General features: G+C 34.6%; 1 protein-coding gene across 2 annotated transcripts in view; it reads left to right on the plus strand.

The window, feature by feature from the left end:
• Nucleotides 1-23890, plus strand: part of LOC124369235 (targeting protein for Xklp2-like) — a 54768-nt gene that overhangs the window by 21983 nt on the left and 8895 nt on the right. Inside the window, exons 6-9 of one of the 2 annotated variants that reach the window (XM_046827119.1) lie at nt 5533-5628; nt 17584-17766; nt 19208-19354; nt 22420-22551. In XM_046827119.1, the coding sequence (XP_046683075.1) occupies nt 5533-5628; nt 17584-17766; nt 19208-19354; nt 22420-22551 (558 nt within the window). The remainder of the gene's footprint in view (nt 1-5532; nt 5629-17583; nt 17767-19207; nt 19355-22419; nt 22552-23890) is intronic. The other variant, XM_046827127.1, reaches the window with a different exon arrangement.

Genomic DNA, 23890 nt, shown 5'->3' on the forward strand with positions numbered 1-23890 from the left:
ATGGCAAGATAGATTATGTGGCACATCATTTAAAAGATATGTGAACCCTGAACGATTTGGTACAAGATATTTGAAAATATCTTTAGTATTGTCCAAATGGTAAGGTTTTTTGTTTGTTAGTACTTGTGTAATTAAATTTACAAGTGTCAGTTAGAAAGAGCACAAGATAAGCTTTCAAACAGTATATCATCTGACTATTATTGCAAGTTTGTCTTATAGCGCAAACTTTTCAAATATGTAAAACTTTGCAGCCTTGTGCCCAAAAACTTTTAAATGTGAACAAATAATATCATTAATTTAAAATGTGGTACATCAAATTAAATGTTGTTAAAAATTAAACATGCTTAAAATAGATGCCATGCTGGACTTTTTGTGCCAGAGTCAGAAGAAATTTGGCTGATTGAGTTGTGAGGATTTTGTAGAGCAGCTTCTATAATCTGGACCTTTCTCACTTGTAATTGGTCTTACAATTTATTTGGATTTATTATTGTAGTGTTGTACTTGGCCAGTCTCTCTTACACGAGCTGTTAGACTTTACGTGTGCGATCCTAATGCTCAGGATATCGCTCTGCATACAAGCGAGATGCAAGACTAAAGTAAAGAAGTAAAGAATGTCTTATTTTACGACTAGAATGTTTTCTGCATGAGATGCTTGCAATCGGAATATCGCTCTACTTGTAATAAAGGGAGCAGCACCTGTAAAATTCTGAAACATTCTCCCTACAACTATAAGAATACCAAAAGCTTCAGCATTTGTGAAATCCATTTCCAAACCAAATGTAAGTGCCTTATGTATCAAAAGTGATGTAATATTAAACAATTATAACTTAACACTTGCACTTCTAAAGATGCTCAATAAAAGATTCGTAATTAAGCTAAACAAATAAGTCACAATTGTCAGAAATATAAAAAGTTAAAAAATAATATTATAGTTAAGACAAACAACAAAGCAATTAACTAATAAGCTGCAGTTGGCAATAACAATAAAAAAACATACATACAGCTGGCATACGTTAGAAAAAAACAATAGGTTATAGTAATATTAGTATCAATATTGATCAGCTGGATATGACAAATTTTCTCCTCTGCCTACCCATCTTTCAGGGAATTGGCGATTAAGTGTGGTACCCACATTAAAAGCAAAATGCGGTGGGGCACCATCTTAAAGCAACTAGCAGTTCTGGAAGCGTATTTATTAGGAAAATAGAAAGGACTGTGCAAAGACATTTAAAAACACTATAATGGATCTTGTTTGAATATCAACCTCTCTAATCCAATTATAGAACTTCTGAGCTTATCATACTGTAGCGATTTTTTATCAGTTTTGTTTTTCTAGTACATTACAAGGTTATCACATACGAGGTCTGTCCAAAAAGTATCCGACCGCTGACCAGTAGGCGGCCGCGGCGTAACCAACCGGCTCAAACCGCTTATTGGAGGGGAAGGGCGAGCCTACTCCTTCCCATGTTAGGCATTGAATACGATCTGGTTACTCAATGAGTCACAGCGCTTTGTTCCGTACAGTACTGTTGTGTGTGTGCATCGCATTTCAATATGACTGAACGTGTTGAGCAGCGCATTTGCATTAAATTTTGCCAAAAACTTGGCCATTCAGCATCAGAGACGATTACTATGATACGGAAAGTTTATGGTGACGTGTCTATGGGCGATACACTAATAAAAGAGTGGTTTAGGCGGTTTAAAAATGGCCGCATATCAGTGGAGAGTGATGACCGATCTGGCAGGCCTTCAACGGCCAGAAACACTGAAAATGTTGAACGTGTTCATGCAGCAATTAATGAAAAACGTCGATTGACTGTCCGAGAGCTGGAAGAAGATTTAGGAATACCAAAATCGTCAGTTTGTAACATTTTACACGAAGATTTAAAAATGAACCGTGTTTCGGCAAAATTTGTTCCTTGGCTGCTGACAGAAGACCAAAAGAACTGTCGACTTGAAATTGCACAGGACAATCTGGATTTGATATAGTGACCCAGGGCTATTTAAAAAAGTTATTACTGGTGATGAGTCATGTGTTTATGGCTACAACCCTGAAACAAAGGCTCAATCTTCACAGTGGAATACTCGCGAAGAGCAATGGCCGATAAAAGCAAGACAAAGTCGAAGCAATGTCAAGACAATGCTGACAGTTTTTTTTTATCGGGACGGCGTTGTTCATCACGAATATGCTCCAAGAGGCCAGACAGTGAATAAGGAGTATTATCTTGAGGCCCTAAGGTGGCTACGAGATGCAGTGCGAAGGAAACGACCTGAACTGTGGACAAGCCATAACTGGATCCTGCACCACGACAACGCGCCAGCTCATTCCTCAAATCTTATTTAGCGTTTTTTTGTCAAACACGACATCAACCAACTACGACAGCCTCTCTACAGTCCTGACATAGCTCCTTGTGACTTCTGGTTATTTCCGAAATTAAAAATTCCTTTGAAAGGAAAAAGACTTGACGATGTTGAACAAATAAAACAAAATGCGATAAAGGACCTGTTAGCCATTCCACAAAATGATTTTAAGGAGTGTTTCCGGAAGTGAGAGGAGCGTTGGAATAAGGTAGTGGCTTGTGGAGGGGAGTACTTTGAAGGGGACCAGATTGCCGTTGCCGCAGAGTAACGTCAGTTCATGCCAGATGTCAAGGTCAGATACTTTTTGGACACACCTCGTATATTCCACTAAATGTGATTGTTATTTTTATTTTAGTGATTAAGAGGTATGCTTGAATCAAATAAAAATACTTATTTTATAGTTTGTAAACTAGAAGATATAAAAATATAGTAAAATTTTTTTAATGTTTTTTTTTAACAACTTTTAATTTGATGTTCCACATTTAAAATTAACAACCTATGTACTCTATTTGAAAATGTTTGTGCTGTAAGAAAAACTTTTAAAAAATGGTCATTATGACACACCGTTTGAAAGCTTAATTTGTGCTCTTTCCAGTAAAAAAAAAGCTTTTAAAAATCCCTGTGATTTGGACAATGCTTAAGAAAGTTTCAATAATGTTTTTATATAAACGTTCAGTGTTCAAAAATCTTTTGTTCAAAAAATGTGCTATTTGACCTATCCTTTGATTTGAAATTTTTGAGATAAGAACCTGTGAACCTCATTTTCAGGCCCACCCTGTATTTGAGATGTAATAAAACAATTTTGCAGTTCGCTATATAATATTTTTAAGGGTTACAGTCCAATGCTTCCTCATATCTACTACGTCACTGCTGTCGACTGTGATTATACACCACTAAGGCCGGTTTCACATGGACCATAAGACCCTAACAAAGCGCCGAACTCAGCTTTTGCACTCTATATTAAAAAAAACGCTGACTGCTCGCCTTTTATACTTGTTGAGTTGAAAACAATAGGCGATCTTTAGTGCTTTCATACAAAGTGGCAGGTTTCATTGGTTAGCACCCAAAAAATGTGCCTTGAGCCTGTTAACTGGTCCAGGACTCTGCATTCATTTTTAGCGTCTGTTGCCATTTCTTGTGTCTCAACTCAGCTTGAATACAGGTATGTTTCTTTTCGGTTCTAATGTTATTAACATTATTTTACTGTTAAAAATTTGCAACTTTAATACTGATCGATTTTATAATAGAAATAGAGTGTAGGTCTGTGTTAAGAAGTGTGCAGAATTAAGAAACGAGTTAATATTAACACACTTGTTCATTTAATGATCTTTCAAACATATGGTAATAACTTAAACAAAATTCTGGTGTCTTCCTATGAGTGCAGTTAGCAGTAGGTAATATTGACTTGATAGAAATCTGGAACTGAAGATTCAAAACTGTCTTACCACTCTTCTGCGGCACCTTAAACCACGGAACAGCGAAGCATTATACAAAAATGTATTCTTCATTCATGTTTCATCTTGAGGCGACTGATGAATGAGGCGGGGAAGAGGAACCTAAATCTCATTAGAACGCCGAAACTTGCGTTACTCATCTGAAATACACCCGTGATTTAACTGCCAAAGCCAACAACTTTTCATTCCATCTGTGTTCAGTGACCACTCTGTGTGTGAAATCACTCTAGATCGCATCAGGACTGATCGCCACTAGCTGTCACGTTTAGTCTTGCGTAATCTTATTCATGTGAACTCCTTATATGGGTGGTTTAATAGTAAAATCATGCTAATCCTATGAGAGCATATTAAGATTGATACCGTTGGGCAAGCCGCCTCCCGCATGTGTCATAGCCGAGGCTTAAAATGGATTCATATTGTTAGACGCATCCGTTCACGTTCATCCCAGTATGAATCTTCGACATCTCTTAGTGAAATAAGGATAAGTTTGACATAATTTCATCATTCCGCTACGTCAGTCATGCTTACGTCTCAAATTTAAACCCCCCCCCCCCCAACAAACATTCTTTTTTATTTTTATTTCTAATGCTGTTTATAAAAACAATCAACCTTGAAATTACTATTTTTTCTTTGCAGTAAAAACCGTGAAAGAGCTGTAAACTTGATTAACGTTGAGTGGAACCCCTGACATAGATTGTATAGTTTTTTATTTCTATAATTAATCATTTATAAGATAATTATGTATTAGGAATATGGTTTTGAAGATGATTTTTAGTGTTAAAGAAGGAAAGATAAATCACGTGTTAAATGGTTTAATGAAGAGTTATTAAGTATAGAAATAAACTCAAGTATTTGTACTTAGAGTGCAAAGGAAATACAATATAAATATTAAGTTAGAATACACAAGAACAAAAATATATAAACACTAGAAGTTATCTGCAGATTCGCATTCACATTCATAGGTTTTGCACCTGTATGAGCTACTTCTGGTTCGAGTGAATTATATTTCTGATGCCAATGTTGAGTTTTCCTTCTTCCAATGATAAAAAAATATGTTAAAAAGTTATATTTATGGCTATTGTAGTATACTCCGATTTGAGTTTTTTTTGCTCTATAGCTGTTTTTGCCTTATTCCCAATCAAGAAAATATATATACATACACAGCTGTGAGAAAACTACTTTGCCAAAAGACAACTAAGATAAGTTTCATAACAGATTTTAAATCTATAGTAGAAGCTAGACTACATTGTGTCTTATATCTGCACTGCTAGCAGTTACCTGCAGCCTTTAGTAGGCGTTGCATGTGTATAAGCACTACTGGTTAATTATATCTCAAAGGCTAATGTTAAATTTGACTTGTTGCCAAAATCAAGAAAATATTTTAAAGAGTTAATATTTATCGAGACCAGCGGGGCGTAGCCCGGTGAGATTTTCTAAATAAGAAAAGAATTATATTCATCCCAGGAACCGAAATTATATTCAGTACAATCGGTTGAATAGTTGACGTGTGAAAGCAAAACAAACAAATAACACTAAATGTACTAACAAAGCATCATGAAACATAGTTAACACAACATATAATGATAACGTAAATAATTGTAATGTCCATTTGAACCATAACAACAAGCTCATTTTCATCCAATTAATACTACAAATATATTTTATATCTGTTTTGTTGAGAACATTTTAAAGCTGACAGGATCGAATGAATGTACAGGCTGAGGAACACGAGAATGTAAACCAATTTGATTCAACTGAAGACTTAAACTTGTTGCCTACTGATGAGGAAGAGGTCAAGGATATTATTCATGAGGTTAGTTCTAAGAGGGGTGTTGGTGTGGATAAGGTTCATGTTGTACATGTATGCTAAACCACTCATTTTAATCATTAACAAATATTTTGAGGTCGGATAAAAACTGAACACAAGACTAATGAGAAAGATCTGGCCATGCAATAAAGCTTAGTAGTTGTAAAACGTGTATTTTCAAACATTTTTGAGATGTTATTTCTGAGTATATTAATCTCTTGTTTGGAAGAAAAACAGATGCTGATAATGATTAGTAAGGTTTATAGTTGCATTGTACTTCCACAATAAATGCAATTTGATCTCTTTGTAAACTGATATTAAACTATCTCTTAATTGTAAATATGTATGTATATATACAGGTTGTAAAAAAGTACCGCACGAGCTTGATAATTCCCGATTGATTAAAGATAAAGCAATAATATTTGGTACATTATTACTGCACCTATAAATCTACATTGGAAACTGTAAATTAAAGCATAGATCAAGTTTTAAACGCAGTAGAGTACAATGCTGCAAATCCAACCTGAACAGGTTCACTCTTAGTTATTGACTCTTCACATCCAATGGAGGATGGTCTTCGAGGAATTCGGCAAAAGAATTTAACGTGAGCATAACTCAACATGTACATTATTTTAAACTAACAATATTTGATGTGAAGAGTCAATAACTATCTTCAAACTATTTCTTAACCCCAGTATTCATTTACTAAGTTTAACTTTCACAACTTGAGCCAAAACAAGATTACTAAACCACCTAGAGCAGGAACTACATTGTAAATGTTTTACACTTTAAACCAGTGTAATTTTTTAAAGAATTAACCTTTTCAGGTTGGATTTGCAGCATTGTACTCTACTACTAGAGACGTTTAATTTGATGTACTACTCGACCTATGCTCTAATTAATGATTTCCTTCTGACTCCTTGCGGGCCATCCCCCTGACATGACAAAAAAAAGGTAGATTTATAGGTGTAGTAACGATGTATCTAAGTTTTATTGCTTTACCTATAATCGTTTGTGAATTATAATCGTTTGAAATCTGCAAGCGAATTCAAAAAACTATTGCAATTCAGCTGATAAATACCAAAATAATAGCCCAATTTCACATAATTTTTGTGCTAGTAATAGTTCAATTTCTGATAAAAATAACCTTGCTCCACTCCCCACTATCAATTCAGATTCTTATCCTTGTATTCAACAACAAACCTTTCGACTAACATCTTCATGTGTTACTGAAAACATTCTTGATAATCTAAATTTACTTCCAAATTTCCCAATAATTTCTACGTCTTCCTTTGAAATCCCTTCCAATTCCTCCGATAACCATCCTTCAAATTCTTCCGATAACACCCCTCTGCAAACTACAACTTCTATTGAAACCATAAATACCAAGAACACCATGGATGCTACCGATATTAAGCCAAATCAACAGTCTTCATCCAATAAATTACAACCACCAACTTAAGTCTGACAAACATAGCTACAATTTACGTCCATTTAACTACAGCAATGAAGAAACCTTGCGAATTGAAAACCTGTCGAACTATTCGCCAAATGTTCACGAAAGATCGATATTAGAAAAAGGCCTGACTTTTTCACCCACACCAAGATTTGACCACTTCAAACTTGTTACGGATGCCCTTAATTTTGCACGCAGTATAAGATTAAAGTATTTTTTTACTGTCCAAAATACAGGAAATCAAAATATAACTGAAAAAATTCCTGACTGTTTATCAAAATTCAAAACATATCCAGGTTGGGAACCTCCACCTTTACCAACTAACTAATCATCCTGTTGAAGAATTCATAAATGTCGTCCTAGCCAATCTATCAAATTCCTCGTTTCCTAACAACTTAAATACTACCAAAAACTTATCTGACAATGAATTTAGAGCAATTAAATCACTATGTGAAAACAAAGACATAATTATTTTACCCAGCGACAAAGGTAACTCTATCGTTCTGATGAATTCTTTAGATTATATTGGTGAATCACAAAGACAACTGAATGACACATCAACATATGAAAAATTAGATGAAGATCCTTCTCCTCAACATAATGAACAAATCCAAAATTACCTTATGAACAACGGTCCTCAAGAGGGATTGTCTCAGAAAGCCATTGAACTACTAACACCTAGATATCCTAGAACTCCGGTGTATTACACTTTACCGAAAACACACAAGCCTACCAGACCACCTCCTGGCAGGCCTATCATCTCCAGCTATGGATGCCCTACGGAAAGGATATCTGCTTATGTTGACGACATCTTGCAGCCGTTTGTAAGAACACTTCCTTCCTATATCAAGGACACTAATGACTTTTTAACTAAATTAGCTCAAATTAATCAACCCTTGCCTGACTACGTCTTATTGTGTACTGTCGATGTAGAATCTTTGTATACAAATATTCCTACAGATGATGGTCTCAGCGCTGCCCAAAATTACCTTGATTCACGCCCAAACGATTCCAAACCTAGTACTAATTTCATTCTCAAACTTATGACCATGATATTTTAACCTTAAATAATTTTAAATTTTAAGACCAAAATTACCTTCAAACTAAAGGAACTGCTATGGGCACACGGATGGCTCCTTCTTATGCAAATTTTTTTATGGGACTATTGGAAAAGAATTTTTTAACCAGTCAAAATTATAAACCTCTAATTTGGTTCAGGTACATAGATGATATTTTTATAATGTGGCAGCATGGTATCAAAGAACTTAACGACTTTCTTTTTAATCTCAATAAATTTAGCATTTTAAAATTTACATGGTCTATCTCACCAGATTCAGTAACATTCTTGGATACTGATGTATTTATTGAAAATCATAATTTGAAAACAAAAATTCATGTCAAAGACAGTAATAAAATGCAATATTTGCATTTCACCAGCTGCCATCCAGTTCACGTTAAAAAATCTATCCCCAAGAGTTTATCAATAAGAGCAAAAAATCTTTGTAGCAATCAATCTGACTTCCATAACTACATAAACAGACTGTTCCATCTACTTTTTGAAAGGGGGTATCCAAAAAATCTTGTTGATAGACAAATCAGAGCACCTAAAAATATTTCCAGTGCTATTAATCCTAATGATCCTAAATTTATCACCCAATATTTTCCTGGCCTTCATAAAATCAACAAAATTCTAAAGGTTTCTTTTCCTATTTTTGAATCTTCCCCTGAAACTAGAAATTTATTTTCTAAGCCCCCCAAAGTAACTTTTAAAAAACCTCCAAATTTACAAAACATTTTCTCTAGACCGAAATTAAAGTATGAGGGAAATCCAAAAAGTAATAACAACAAATGTAACGTGTGCAATCCTTGCAACAAGCCAAGATGCGGCATTTGTAAGATGTTAATAAATTCTAAATCGTTTAAAAGTAGCACAACTGAAAAAGAATATCCTATTAAAGGTAACATTGATTGCACTACAAAAAACATAATTTATCAACTAACCTGTAAATTCTGTCCCAAAGACTATATTGGAAAAACCATCACTCCATTAAGAGTGAGAATGACCAATCATCGATTTGATGTTGTTCATCAAAATTATGAGAGACCATTATCTGCTCATGCGATTCAACACAATCAAAATAAATTAGAAAATTGCTTCAGCCTAAAAGGAATTTACCATTTAGAGCCAAACCCCAATCTGATAAATTTAAGAAATGTTGAAATCGCACATCAATTAATTTTAAAATCAAGGCAACCAGATGGGTTGAACCTAAGATGATTCTCTTTTCCTTTTTATAACAAAAAAATGTTTAGTTCTATGTAAACATTTACAAATATTCTACACACAGCTGATTGGAATCTTGTTGTTTATGGTATTTATTTGTTAAAATTTTTGGTTATGTCTTTTGTTCTTTGTTTGAGTTCTGTTTATATGTTTTAATTCAGTGTAGTTCTGATGAAGGGTTCTGTGAACTCGAAAATTAAACATGAGCACTGAATTTTTGTTTCTGTTTTTGTGTACACTTTAAAGTACTTAGAAGAGTATATATATATATATATATATATATATATATATATATATATATATATATATACAGGGTCTGTATAATAAGTAACCGGACTGAGCCTGCCCCGCTCCGTCAAAGCGTCTGTTAACCGGTATCTGGTGCTGTAGTGGTGGTGGGGGGGTCTAGTGAAAGGGAACCGGGCTGTAGCAGTTGCCTCCAAGCGCTTGGAGAGTTAGTATCGAGCGAGAGCGGAGTGCATGTTCAGTTACCCCGTCGGAGTGAAAATGGAGAGTACGATCAAGCAACGTTTTAGCATTAAATTTTGTGTCAAACTCAAGAAAACGCCCACGGAAACTCTTCAAATGATTCAAGAGGCTTACGGTGAGGATGCTCTGTCCAGAACTCAGGTGTTTCAGTGGCACAAAAACTTCCGGGAGGGCCGTGATGACGTCCATGACAAACAGCGCTTCGGTCCTCCATCAACGAGTCACACGGACACAAATGTACAAAAAGTGTGTGTGATGTGTTGAACAGTGATCGTCGTCTGAGCATTCGGGCTATCGCAGATGAGGTCGGAATTGATAAGATGACCGTTCAAAACATTATTAAGAACGATCTGGGCTTGAGGAAGATCTGCGCGAAGCTGGTACCCAAACACCTGACTGATGAGCAAAAGAAGTGTCGTGTTGCTGTCGCTTCGGAAATCCTTGATCGACTGCAAACCGAACCAGAGTTTTTCAACCACGTTATTACAGGAGACGAGACGTGGGTTTTTGAATACGATCCTGAGACGAAGCAGCAGAGTTCAGAGTGGCACACACCGGCGTCACCACGACCGAAAAAAGCGCGCATGAGCAAATCGAAGGTGAAGTCGATGCTCATTGCTTTCTTTGACGTGAAAGGCATTGTTCACAAAGAGTTTGTGCCACCCGGTCAAACTGTAAACGGCCAGTACTACAGAGAGGTGCTCCGTCGACTAACCGCCCGGGTTCACCGAGTCCGTCCGGAGATTGCCGATTCGTGGATTCTCCATCACGACAATGCACCGTCGCACACCTGCCTGCTCGTCACCGAACAGTTGGCAAAACAGTCGAGGGCAACGTTGCCACAGCCTCCTTACAGCCAGGATATGGCACCACCAGACTTCTTTCTGTTCCCCAAGATCAAGAGACACCTTAAGGGGACGCGGTTCGGGACTCTGGAAAACGTTCAACGTGCTACGACGAGGGCTCTAGACAACATCGAGGTTGCCGACTTCCAGGGAGCGCGTTCAAGGATTGGAAAATACGGTATCAGCGTGTTATCGACTCCAATGGGGACTACTTTGAAGATTTCTAAAGAAAAATTGTACATATTTTGCCAATAAAAAATTTCCTGAAGTCAGTCCGGTTACTTATTATACAGACCCTGTATGTATATATATATATATATATATATATATATATATATATATATATATAATTCTTTATTTATGGCTTTGTCATGAATGTTAGTTTTACCTTAATTAAACAGGTAATGCCACTTTTGTACTCTTGCTACATGACACTCGGATCATATACTGAAACAAGTTCATGGTGAATTTCAGCAGATTTCACATGTTCAGTGTTTAACATATGAATAACTAATCACATTTTGGCACATTTTCTGTTAATACATCCATTATAATAATGTCAATAAAACCAAAACTGGCAAATTACTACATTTACAATTTTTAAACACCTACGTGGTGTAAGCACCTAAGGGATGTCGGAACTGAAGCCTTCTCAATTGTTACAACCAAATGGCCCTTTTGTTCTGGGTGACCCTTGTAGATAGTTTGCATACCCATCCATATATGTTACTCTCTAGATTTTGTTCATAGTATTCATAAAACGTAATCCGTACTGAACAAGCTTGTTTTAAACAATATTAATGCCGTGACTAGATCATAACACTTAATTATTTTATTTGGGCTGGGTAGGAAAAGAAAATCACACCAGCTTCTCCTGTAAAGTTTCACAACCTAATATCTCATCCTCTTCTCGTACAACTTATTAGCTGTATATTGAGTGACTATTCGGCTACATTGATCTAGATTTAGGTTTAAAACAATGTAAGGAGACTGGTTTAGACATCTTCATGACGGCCTCCCGAAAGGTTCGGTCTTGCTACTATCCTTTTTTTATGCTTATACTACGTACATTATGTAACACAGTCTAGAAAGTTTATATATGCAGATAATATTGCTTTTACAACACAGAAATGTCTACATGACAAAAACTATTCTCACATTTTATCTTATGGTTGTCAATCATTATTTTGTAACCAAGAATTTAAAAAATAACTCTCCCATAACTGAACTAGCTTACTTTCATTATCAATAACAATAATCTTTTAATGGCAACAAATATTGATTTATCTACTAATTCTATTTAACACAGTAGCTAACTTTCTACTTGGACTAATTAGACAGGTAGCTTTGAAGGCGACCAGTTTGTCTGGGATTTTATCAGGTTATTAGCTCCCTCCACAGGATCAACAATGTTTATTGGATTGCTGACCATAAAGGGAAACATAAAAGTTGTTGTTTTGGCAGATTTTATTCAATGTGAATGTTGGGTTAACCCTTTCCGCTCGGATGGGCAGCAGCGCTGACCAAATATGGCTTCTCGTAGGCTCGTATTATTTTAGCGCGTATTGTCCACTCAGATCGGATGGGCAGCGGTGCTGTCCACTATGGCGGCTGCGTGCACACAGCAGCCATGTCATTGTTGCGTCCCCACCAGCTCGGATTTATTTTCAGTGCGTCATTGATACTATGCCTTTTAAAAAGTTAAATGGATTTAAAGGTCCAAAGGTAAATAATAATGTAGTCGAAAAGTATTACAATGGAAATGTTATATTTCTATAAACTAACATGAGTTACAATGAGTATTAATAATGTGACAGTAAATAATTATAACATGATCAAAAATAAAATTAAACTGCTTATTATTGTTCCGAATACAAATTTAACTGCAGGCTAGTTGTCATCTTGTTGTTGAAATATCTGAGATGAATGGTACTTTTCAAAACAAACACCAATGTGAAGACCGGGCTCATTTTCACAAGTTTTGCAATAAAACTTCACTCTTTTCCTGGTGCCGCTTTGTGCTCTGCTGCTACACACGACGCAATCCTTCACTTCTTTACCTTCAAGGGGATATGGTAGATGAAGTTTCCCATTTAGTCGAGAAATGTCTTGAAATTGGGATGGTCTTCTTTTTATTTCTGTTCCTTACATCGCCAACAAGCTCTAATACCAGTAATTAATAATAATACCAGTAAAACCAGGTATTAATACTGATATATTTTCACTTTTATTTACAGTTATATTTACACTGATATCTACAATACTTCATTTACACTAATATTTAATGAAATTGCACAATACTAAGAATAATAAACAATCCGTTCTAATAATGCGTGTAGGTTAACTCACTAGTGACAATGGGTTTAAAAGTGCGCTAAAACGAAAGCCTAGAATGCAATATTGACCAGATGATCAATTTCCAAGCTTTGTAATGAAACAGCTGATTGATCTTAATGCGTTGTATTATAAAAAAATACGTCACAATAAAAAAAAAAGTTTATAACTTGTGGTCAACGCTGCTGTCCATCCGAGCGCTAGTAGGATTATTCAACGGACAGCACAGCTGACCATCCGATCTCTAAGGACGGCAACTCTAAAAATAAATGCATGCTCTAGAGGAAATGGCGGTGGCCAACACTGCTGCCCATCCGATCTCTGTGGACATTCTAACATTACCGCTCCGAGTGGAAAGGGTTAAGCACCAGTCCACCTTTTTCTTAGTGCAGTTTACTCCTTTTAATAGTTTGTTAGCTGTGGTAGCCACACATATAACTACTCCATAGTCAGTTCACTTGCAGCGTGTTTCAAATGTACTTAGAGAAGACTTTTTACATACTTGAACTCTCTTTCCATTTTGAAACTTTAAATGATAATGTATTGTTTTTTTTGTTTTTTTTTTACATCACCACCTAATTATTCTTTATAGAATTCTTTTCTGGAGTTGAATCAATGAAATTATATTCAATTCTTTTTATTCCATTTAGGGTTTCCCAGATCGTTTCAAAGAGTGCTTTACTTTCATCTTCAGTAACTTGTTGCCACTTGTGGTTATTTTCTTTCAAGCAAGACGTATTTCTACTAGATGCACCAATTTTTCTCTCTCTTCTTTTTGCTCCTCTATTTTCTTGGACCAGCCTTCAAGAGCTTTTCCTTTTTCTCTCAGTTTCATATTTTTGTTGTCCCGCCAGTCTTCTGGTTCTGCTATTTTTCTTTTTTTCCATCTTATTTTTCCAATTAGATTTTTGTGGTTCACTAACACTCTAGGTTTACTTCAACACTTCTCATGTTGGTCAAGCAGAGTACTACACTTGTTGTTTCTGTACTTTTTTTTAGTTTAACATCATCTTCATTTTCTGATGTCATCTTCTTTAATTCTTGAAACAATAGACAATCCTTTATTACAATTTCTTCAAGAAATGTTACAGCGTCAAATTTAAGTCAAATTAGTATAATAGATAAGCTTCTTCAGTGTTATGTGGGGTCTCCCCAAGTAAAGAACTCATTTAGGGTGTAGAAAGCCTTGTATAGCAGCCATCTCTGTAGCTTCCTCTTCATCAGCACAGGGCCTCCAGCTTTCAAGTAGTCTGGTATCTTGTTTAGCATCTTCACTCCTGCATACAATGGTTTCCTTTCATACATGGCTGTTCTGTGACCTGGCAGCACATAGTTTCCTGCATATCTGGTGTTGTATTCATGCATGTCACTTTGTTTAGGGGGGCTTTGGTCACACAGTAAAGGACAGTATCTAGGATGTAGATGGAAGTGACCGTCAGGATGTTCAGGTTCTTGAAAACATCTCTACAGCTTTGTCTTCGACTTGCCTGCTATTCCTCTGATTGCCCTTTTCTGCATACCCAGGACGCGGTTGAGATTGCCCATAGTGGATCCGCCCCAGACAGTAATACCATAGCGTAAATGGCTTTCAAACAATGCATAGTATGCAGTCCTTGTTGCCTCAAGGGTACTAGTTGCCTTGATCCGTTTTATGGCATAAAGAGCTGACCCGAGTTTTAGGCAAAGATTGTCCACTTGATTATTCCAGGATAAATTTTCATCAAGTATGACACCTAGATGTTTGATTTTGTCAGCTGCTGTCAGGTTGGGCATTTCAGATACTGTAGACTTTTTATTCCCAAATGACATTTGCTTGGTCTTACTTTCATTGAGAACTAAGTCATTTTTCATACAGTAGTCTTGTGTCATATTGAAGGCAATAAAAGTGTTCACTCCTAGTTGATCTACGTTTCTGTTTGCAGTAAGCAGCACAGTGTCATCCGCATACATGACCATCTTACTGTATTCCTCTAGATGTTCTGGAAAATCATTAATAAACAGCACAAACAGAATTGGCCCTAGGACAGAGCCCTGGGGAACTCCTCTGTTAGTCGGTACCAATTCAGATCTAACAGTATTTGTAAATCCTCTTGTTGTGTGTTTTAGTTCTACCATTTGGCCTCGTCCTTTTAGATAACTTGCAAACCATTTTAGTGCTGTTCGTTGGATTCCTAAATTTTGAAGTTTAGCTAGAATAAGATCATGTCCCAGGCAGTCAAAAGCCTTGCTTAGGTCAAGATACAGGCTGGTGATAGTGTTGCCATTTTCTATGTTCTCAGTTATATACTCAGCAAGGTCTATCAGTGCAGTTGTGGTTGATTTTCCAGTAACGAACCCATGTTGGCTGTCTGTCAATGATTGGTTTTGACTAAGAAGATGTTCCTGGAGTCTTACTTTAACAATCTTCTCAATAAGTTTGGAGACAGATGAGAGCAGTGAGATAGGTCGGTAGTTAGAAATGTTTTGTAGGTCCCCTTGCTTGTGTTTTGGAAATACCTTGGCTATCTTCAACTTGGATGGAAAAGTGCCCTCTGCCATGGACATGTTGACGATCTTCACTAGAGGCGATATTAGCTCATCTGCACATGTTTTCAGGATTTTTTAAGATATTTCATCGATGCCTGAGGATATGGAGTTCTTTAATGATTGAATGGTTCTGCCTATCTCGTCAGGTGTTGTTGGACGTAAAGAAGTAAGAGTATTGTCTGTGGTAGCTGGAAGATTTTGAATTATTGGTGGTGTGTTATATATTTTGTTCTGTTTTAGTGTTTCCTCAGCTATGTTTACAAAATAATAATTAAAGCGATTTGCTTCATCTGTAGGGTCAGTAAATTTTATTCCATTGTCATTTAGTTCTATTGTAGGATTGTTGTCAAGTTCTTTCCTCCCTTTCCTCTCACTATTGATGGTGTCCCATATAGCTTTGGTTTTGTTTTCTGCTTGTTCAATGTATGCAGCACATGTTTCCAGCCTTGCCTTCTTTAATTTTTGGTCGTAGGATTTCTTTTTATCTGTGGCTGTCTTCTTGTCATCGGGATGGCCAGTTAGGAGAAATCTGTCTTGCGCTTTTAAAACCTCCTTTTTAAGTGTCATAATTTCTTCATCATACCTCAGTCGTTTACCCCTTTTTTGTGTAGTTTGAGATCTTTTTTTTTTGACATGCATCGTCAAGTGCAAGCTGGAGCGTTTGGTTGAAATTAAAGTAGGCCTCTTCCACATCATTTGCTGTCAAAACAGAATCCCAGGTAACAAGGGAGAGTTATTTTTTTTTTTTTTAACAGCAGATTGTTGTAGTTAAAATTCCGTCTAGGCTAAACATAATAATAATAATAGTATAGCCTTAATAAATTAATAAAACACTGTACTGCATTGTTTAATCATGATACCTTGTATGTGACTGCCTCAATATGACCAAAAGTTACAAGGTATCGCTTTTAGACTGACGTTATAAGGTCACAATCTTCCAATTTGTGTGTGTGTTTTATGTAACCTATTTCAAGTGTTTTATTTGGTTTTCATATTCAGCCAATGTTAATGATAAGTAAAAAATGTTGTAAATTTACAACATAAAAATCAACCTTGTTCTAACATTTTTATACTGATTCTATTTAGTGGTTCATAAAGAATTTGTCCTATCAATTTTAATTTGTAACATTCTACATAAGCATGTAAGTTTGTTTTGCTGCTCAGAAGCACTAGTGTATTAGAAGAGTGAATTCTCAAACATGCAGACATTGAAGGCGTATTTCTCAAATGGTATTGTATTATGAAACATGATGAGCATGTGTTTGAAATTTAATTGAATAATTTCTTTGCCTGTATAATAATTGTTTTATTTTTAGAATATGTAACAACGCCAAAAAGGCTGGGAGTCTCTCATGTGACATACATTTCAAGGCTCCTAGATTCGAATGTGCAAGTTTGTTTTAGGGATTTTATTTAAATTTACTTCAGAATTATTTAAGCTAGATACATAGCTAGATGACTAAGACGTTTTCTGTGAATAATGTTTTATATTAAGGGAATCAAAAACATGTTTTCCCAAATAATAAACCATTGCTTTCAGCTGCAATTAAAAAAATAAACGTTTTTAAAACACTTGTGATTTACTATTTTAAAATCAGGATGCATAAGAAAACATAGTGCAAAGTTGAAGAAACAAAGAATGTGGTCTTAAACATAAATAATTTTAATAACTTTTCACAATGAGTGGTTGAGGTAAGAATCAATGCAGATTTCACCTTTTTCTTAGTTCATATTACAAGACTATTTTCCTTATAGAAATTTGCTAATAATAAATAGTTTTTAGTCTTCCGGTCTATTCTAACTTTACTCTAGTTTTTACGGGGATCAAAAGTACAATTTTTATTTCAAAGTGCTAGTGTTTAAGAGTTTTTATTTTTAAAAGTGCCACCAAGATTACACCATGGTTTTATCATTAGTTTCTTTACTGTTAGATCTCGGCAGGAGGTACTAGAAAGAACAGAAAAGTAAACAGTGAACACATCAAATAAAATCTTAATCATAAAACTAATGTAAAACATTGTTTACAGCCTGCACCAAAATTGGCTGAGGAGGAACCATTTAGATTTACAGCTAGGCCAATGCCAAAAGTCATTTATGAGAAGCCAGTTGGTGTCGGGCAGAAGCAGGAACTGCCCATCACCATCCCAGCATCACCAGCCATCACCAAGTCTGCAAGATTCCAGAAGACCATTAGAGTACCTACGCTCTCCGTGAGTACTCATCATTTAATACTGTGTAAAATTAAACTCAATTGAAAAATTATTATATTGTTAATGTGAGTAGAATTTTTAACATTGACCATTTTATTAGTTACAAAAATATAAAACTACATATCGATGATTGAAAGCTATCTTCTTCCTGATGTGTCAAAATACTCTAAGAAATTAGATAAAACATACATAGACATTTCAATACTAGTAAGAGTGATGATGATAACTTGCCACAGTGTAAGAACAAAATATGTTGTATGTGAAAAAAACTATATGCTGCTAAATGAACCCAATGTTACTACACAAAACTATGAGCACTATACAACAGTTGTCACGTGGAGGGCAATGGTCAAGCGGGATGAAGGGTAGACATCTTTGGCCTTATGTTTGTGTTGTGGATCTCCCAAGCCATGGTGTGTATTAGTGTAAGTGGGGCGACTTCCAAATGGTTCTGTGCAGTGTCTTCATTTGGGTTCATTCTCAACTGTTTGCATTTGCTTGGTTTTTATTAAGTACAATATATTCTGTGGTTATATTAAACTATAGAGAATTTTTCACCACACTTTGTAGTCTTTCTGTTTAGTATATGTTTTTAACACTCATTTGAAGAAGAAGATATATTTCAATTCTCGAAATGTAGTGTTCTATTTTTGTAGTATGTAAAAGTGGCAAATTTTAAAAATCCTGTTAACCTTTCAAATTATCCATCATCAATAACAAACTCCAAACAAAGAGTAAAGATAAAGTTCACTTACCCTTATTGTCTTAAGATTCTTTAGTAAACTGAATTAATCTTCTCTACCACTTAAGGTGAAATTTCAGTTACTTTAAACAAAACTAAATTATAAGGAAAATATATATATATATATATATATATATATATATATATATATATATATATTATTAATGTTAAATTTGATTAATCCTTCATTCACAAGTATGATCTCAAGAACTATGGAATCTGTTGTTACACAATGAGCCTGCAGCACAAAGGTGTTGGCTTCAACTCTAAATTGATCAAGCGATCACACCTTTAAATATTTCTGATATTATTGGGATGTTGCACATCTATAGTGTGTAACAGTACTATAATATATATTATAGTCTATATACATATACAGGGTGTCCAGAAAAAGGTGACTGATAATACTCCTTATTTCAAACTAAAAATATCTTGTAAGTATAGTTGAGAAATGTGCCGTTGTCCCACTAGCCATATTTTTTTTTTATTTTTTTTATAAAAAAAATCATATCTCTAGAACTAGTAAAGAACTGTAATATATTGTGCAGTACAGTAATACTGTGAAATATTGGTCTAATCGATCAACTTTTAGTCTTTATGTTCCAGTTAAAGGCTCCCTTTTCACTATAGCACGTTGTGTTTTATTATACAAGAACATAAATTATATGTATTTAAATGATGCGTTGTTTAATTTTGCAGAATGACAACAGAGTGAGCGTAGAAGATTTGACCAGCTTAGGAGTGCCTTGTAAGTTTACATCATTGAAGTCTACAGAAGTAAAGCCTTTCAGCTTTGAACGTAGAGATAAAGAATTGAGAGAGAAGAAGGAAAAGAAAATCCAAGAGGTAAATAGTTAAAAAATTTAATGTAATGGTTATAAGACTAACTTATAATTTTACTAGGAAATAAAAGTTATTTAGTCAATTGTCAATCATCTTTATTTACACATCATCAAGATCTGTATTGGCGTCAACCAAATTAATTAATTAATTAATAATATACATTACTAAATAGCTTCAGTTTCTTGCTTTACGATGTCTTGGCCAGGTCCAGGTATTCTTTAATGGAGTAGACAAGTCTCTCTATAAGCCATTTTTTTAGTTGAGTCTTCAGTTCTGTCCCTTCTAGATCTTTCAGTGTTGGTGGCAGCATGTTAAACAGTTTACGTCCCATGTAGGAGGGTTTCTTGGTGTATTGAGTCGTATGATGAGTAGGTAGATGATAGTCAGTAACTCTTCGGGTTCTGTACGAGTGAAAATCCCTGCCCCTTGGAAATTTATTTTCAGTATTGTAATTGTTTTAATCCCATAATTAAGAATTTAGAGGGGAAACTCCAAAATTGGAAACCAACATAAAACTCAGTTCATAGGTTTTAATTTGTACTAATATTGAAGTATTATAGTTTTGTTGTAGACCAATCTTGAAATAGGTATAAAAAAAATCAGAAAAGTTAATTCAATTCTGATATTTTCATTTGCATATCACGAAGATGATTCACCAAGATATGCAGGAACTGTGGTAGCTCATTCTACAGATTCGTGTTTTCTGGTTAATTTTACTTTGAACTGTTAAGTGTAAAAATTCATTTATTCAAACATACTTTATTTACGCCTTTTTTACAGAATAAAATTTGCTATAAGTTTTGTTAGACTTTTATCTGTTTTTTGGTGAAATAACAAAGTTATTGTTGTCCAAAGATTAAAAAATGTGTTTTTTTCACTCCATTTTTTGCATTTGACACGGGTTTTCTCAGAAACTTGACTTACTTTTGGGACCTGTTTTATTTAGTTTATCAGGTAAAACCATAAGAAACTATTGAATTCGTCCCTTAATCTACCTTACCGGAATTCCGTAAGATCATGGTGAGCTGAAATCTTTCACAAGCTGTAACTCGCTAACAAAGCATTTCCGGACCCATGTTTATGTAAACTTTTATTCATTTTTTTACTTGTAGAATGAAGTCGCACAGTTTCTGTATATCTTTTTGAATTACCCTATATATTTATATAATATATTGATATTTCCATAATCAATAGAAACATGCGATTTGTATTTAAGCTGACACAAAAGTCAATTATGTGACAAATAATAAAAATAAGATTATTGACATAAGTTAAATAAACTTTTTGGACCCCTTGAGGTACTCTTGCATTCCCTTATTTAGATATTTATTATAAGGTATATTTTTTGTTTCCTTCATTGGAATTTACTATAATTTAGTGTACAAGTTCTAATCAGTTCCTAAATTGAATGAGTTTGATTTATTTATTTAATATTTTTTAAATGTTATAATTTTATGACAGGTGATTTGTCTTGAAATTTAAGACTAAACTACATTGAAATACTTAAAAACATTGATTAAAACAAAATAAAAATAAATATAAAAATGTTAAAATCTGGGATATGTCTTACAAGAGAGAATGATACTAATAGTTTGGTTTTGTTTTTTATCTCATTTAAGCCTCAGCGTCAATCAGCTATGCCGGCTTCGAAGTGCACTGATTTTTATTATTATATTATTGGACCTCCCCGGGATTTGAACCCGTGATCTCTCGGTTAGAGAGCCGAAACTATAACCATTAGCCTATGGAGGAGGATAGTGTGGGAATAAATATAATAAATAAAACAGCAATTTAAACATATTTGTTTATTAATTACAATAAAGATAAGATTTTCCCTATTAACATTTTAAATATTATGTAAAAGAATAGAATACTCTTTTGCTCAAGCCACTGATTGATGTAGATTGTTTCTGAATTCACATGGATAAGTAATGTCTTCGAGATGCACAGGTAACATGTTTTATATTTAAGCATTCTTAAATAAAAAATTATGGAAGAAAGTTTTTTGTGATTTTTAATTTATAATCAATTTCAAGGCCAAGGAATTTTGCTGATTCTTGGACTGATATATCAATTTTGTTAGAGTATTTAAAATTATTGTTAGAATTAGAGTTCACTGTTTTAAATTTAATTACTTGTGTCAGACACATTCATGGAGAGCCCATTGACAGAGACACAATTCCTGAAACAACTGAGTTCTGTCCCGATGATGTGTTTCTAAGAGGCAGTGCTTCCTCCAGCTTTGCAAATAAATGTTGTCATCAGCATATTGGTAAATCTCAATTTGTGTTCTACCGACCAAATCATCTACATATAGTATGAAAAGTAAAGGTTCAAGAATGGAACCTAGAGGTACAACATATTAAGATTACTCCAGCTTGTTTTAAAGTTTTTACAAAAATAAAAAAAATTAAAACCTTGTATTCTGAATTTTAAAAAAATTGTATTTTGAATTTAAAAACATAAAATATTTACAAAAAAAACTTAGTTTTGTATTTATTATCACAATACTTTAACATTTACATTGTAGGATTTCATGATTGACACAGTCAAAGGCCTTATAAAATAAACTACATTTCATTTGCTGATGGTCGAGCACTCCAAGACGTCAGACTTTGGATCTGTGCTAGAAATAGTGGAAGTTCAAATACTGTCTGTAACTAACACTTTTTATCAGTACCATCAACCTGTATTGTATCAACTCCTCTCCTTATTTTGTTTGATAAGATCCTCTCACAGGCCAGTATTCAATAAGGATGGACAAATAAGGCTTAAAAGGAAAACAGTTTCTCCTTAAAAAAAATCATTTGAACATTGTAAGAACACACATGCACAATTAAAAAGTATATCAGGGTATTTCAAGCACCTACAGAGAAAATATATACAGATAGATTTTAATTTTTTAATGTTATATTATTTTTATTTTCTGTCAACTTGATTAAAACCACATAACATGGTGTCCAATATGTTAATTTTAAAATTTACACTACATTGTAATATATGAAACAATTAGTACATTTTACTATAGTTATGGACCTTAGATAGTCATGTTTTGAAACATTTCACAGATTTTGGAGGCTGAAAAGAAGGCGAGAGATTTTAAAGCGACTCCAGCTCCTTCATTTGAGCCTCCTAAGGAAATCATTAGACTAACAAGGAGCTCAATGCTTGACAGTTCAAAATCTTCAGTTATGAGCATGGTGAGTTGGTTTCAGCACAATGTAATAATATGTGATATGAACCGGTCGATGTTTTTAATTACTTATACAAATGTTTTCAGCGAAGTATAAGCAAAATTCTTCATGAAAATTACTTAACATATTGTATTCTTGTCACTAAGACAGTACATATACATGAGATGGGAATGACAGAGAAATTGTGAATGGATAGATGTATGAGTGGGTGACAATTTATTTTTTAACGTAGTACCGGAGGTTTGTATGCAATTGTTTTAAAATTGTCAAGCGTTATTGTTGCTAATATCTTCATGTCACAAAATGGTGAGTACGTCTTTTTTATCATTGATTTGTTACTATTATTAACCCTTATAACGTCACAGACGCCGTATGGCGCATAGACAAACTATCTCCAAACGGCAAAGACGCGGTACGGCGCATCGACACAAAACTGCGTCTATAGCAAATTTAAGTTCCTTTTAAATCCGATCAATGTCACTAACGGTATGCGTCAACCATGTGTGTGGGTTATTGACCTATGTCAAGTGTCAAAATATAGCTGTCGCGTTACATTGTTTGAAACAATAGACGCGGTGTCTAGACACTCTCCCCGCCACACGGCACAGACGCTGTACAGCGCGCGCGCTTTTGTTTGCAGTTTGGCTTCAGATAGTGCGTGTCTAACCATCGCTGAGTCGGTTTCCTTCGTCGTGTTTTCTGTTTATATGGTTTTTATTTATTTGTTAAAAGTATTGATATCTTAGTTTTAGTATTCATTTAGTGTTTTTAGTGTCATTTTAGTGTTTAGTGTCACCTATTTAGTGTTCAGGTACTTTGGGATTATACCGACCACACCAGTATGAAGAACACAAAAATATAAATTTATAGCTAAACAAACATGATAGAACGAAAAAACAACTCTTTAATTACAAAATTACAAACTTACAAGCATTTCCAGGCATTGTGATTGGTATTGTTGTCGCTGTTATCTTATCTTTCTCGAGAATCCCGATTACGACAGGCCACGTGGCATCATATGATTTGCGCGGTACATAATTGCCTTTCCATTACAATTCAATTTATATTTCTGATCAGATCCTCTAGAATTTGATATTTTACTGATAGGTACTATCTCGAGGGATGTTTTTCTTTCGTTGACATCAGCGAGAAAGCATGGCACTCGCATTTTGGGTGGCGGAGTATGATCAAGAATAAAAACAAGTTTTGAGGTTTTGAGTGTTTTTTCAATAAAGAGTTTAGTTTTAGTTTGATCATGTTTGTTTTTATTGAATTTTTGTGTTTGGAGAAATGTAGAGGTAAAACACGGAAGTACAACAAAGCGACGCATCATCTGAACGGGCGG

The sequence above is a fragment of the Homalodisca vitripennis genome, chromosome 1 (assembly GCF_021130785.1).
Source record: "Homalodisca vitripennis isolate AUS2020 chromosome 1, UT_GWSS_2.1, whole genome shotgun sequence".
Lineage (NCBI taxonomy): Eukaryota > Metazoa > Arthropoda > Insecta > Hemiptera > Cicadellidae > Homalodisca > Homalodisca vitripennis.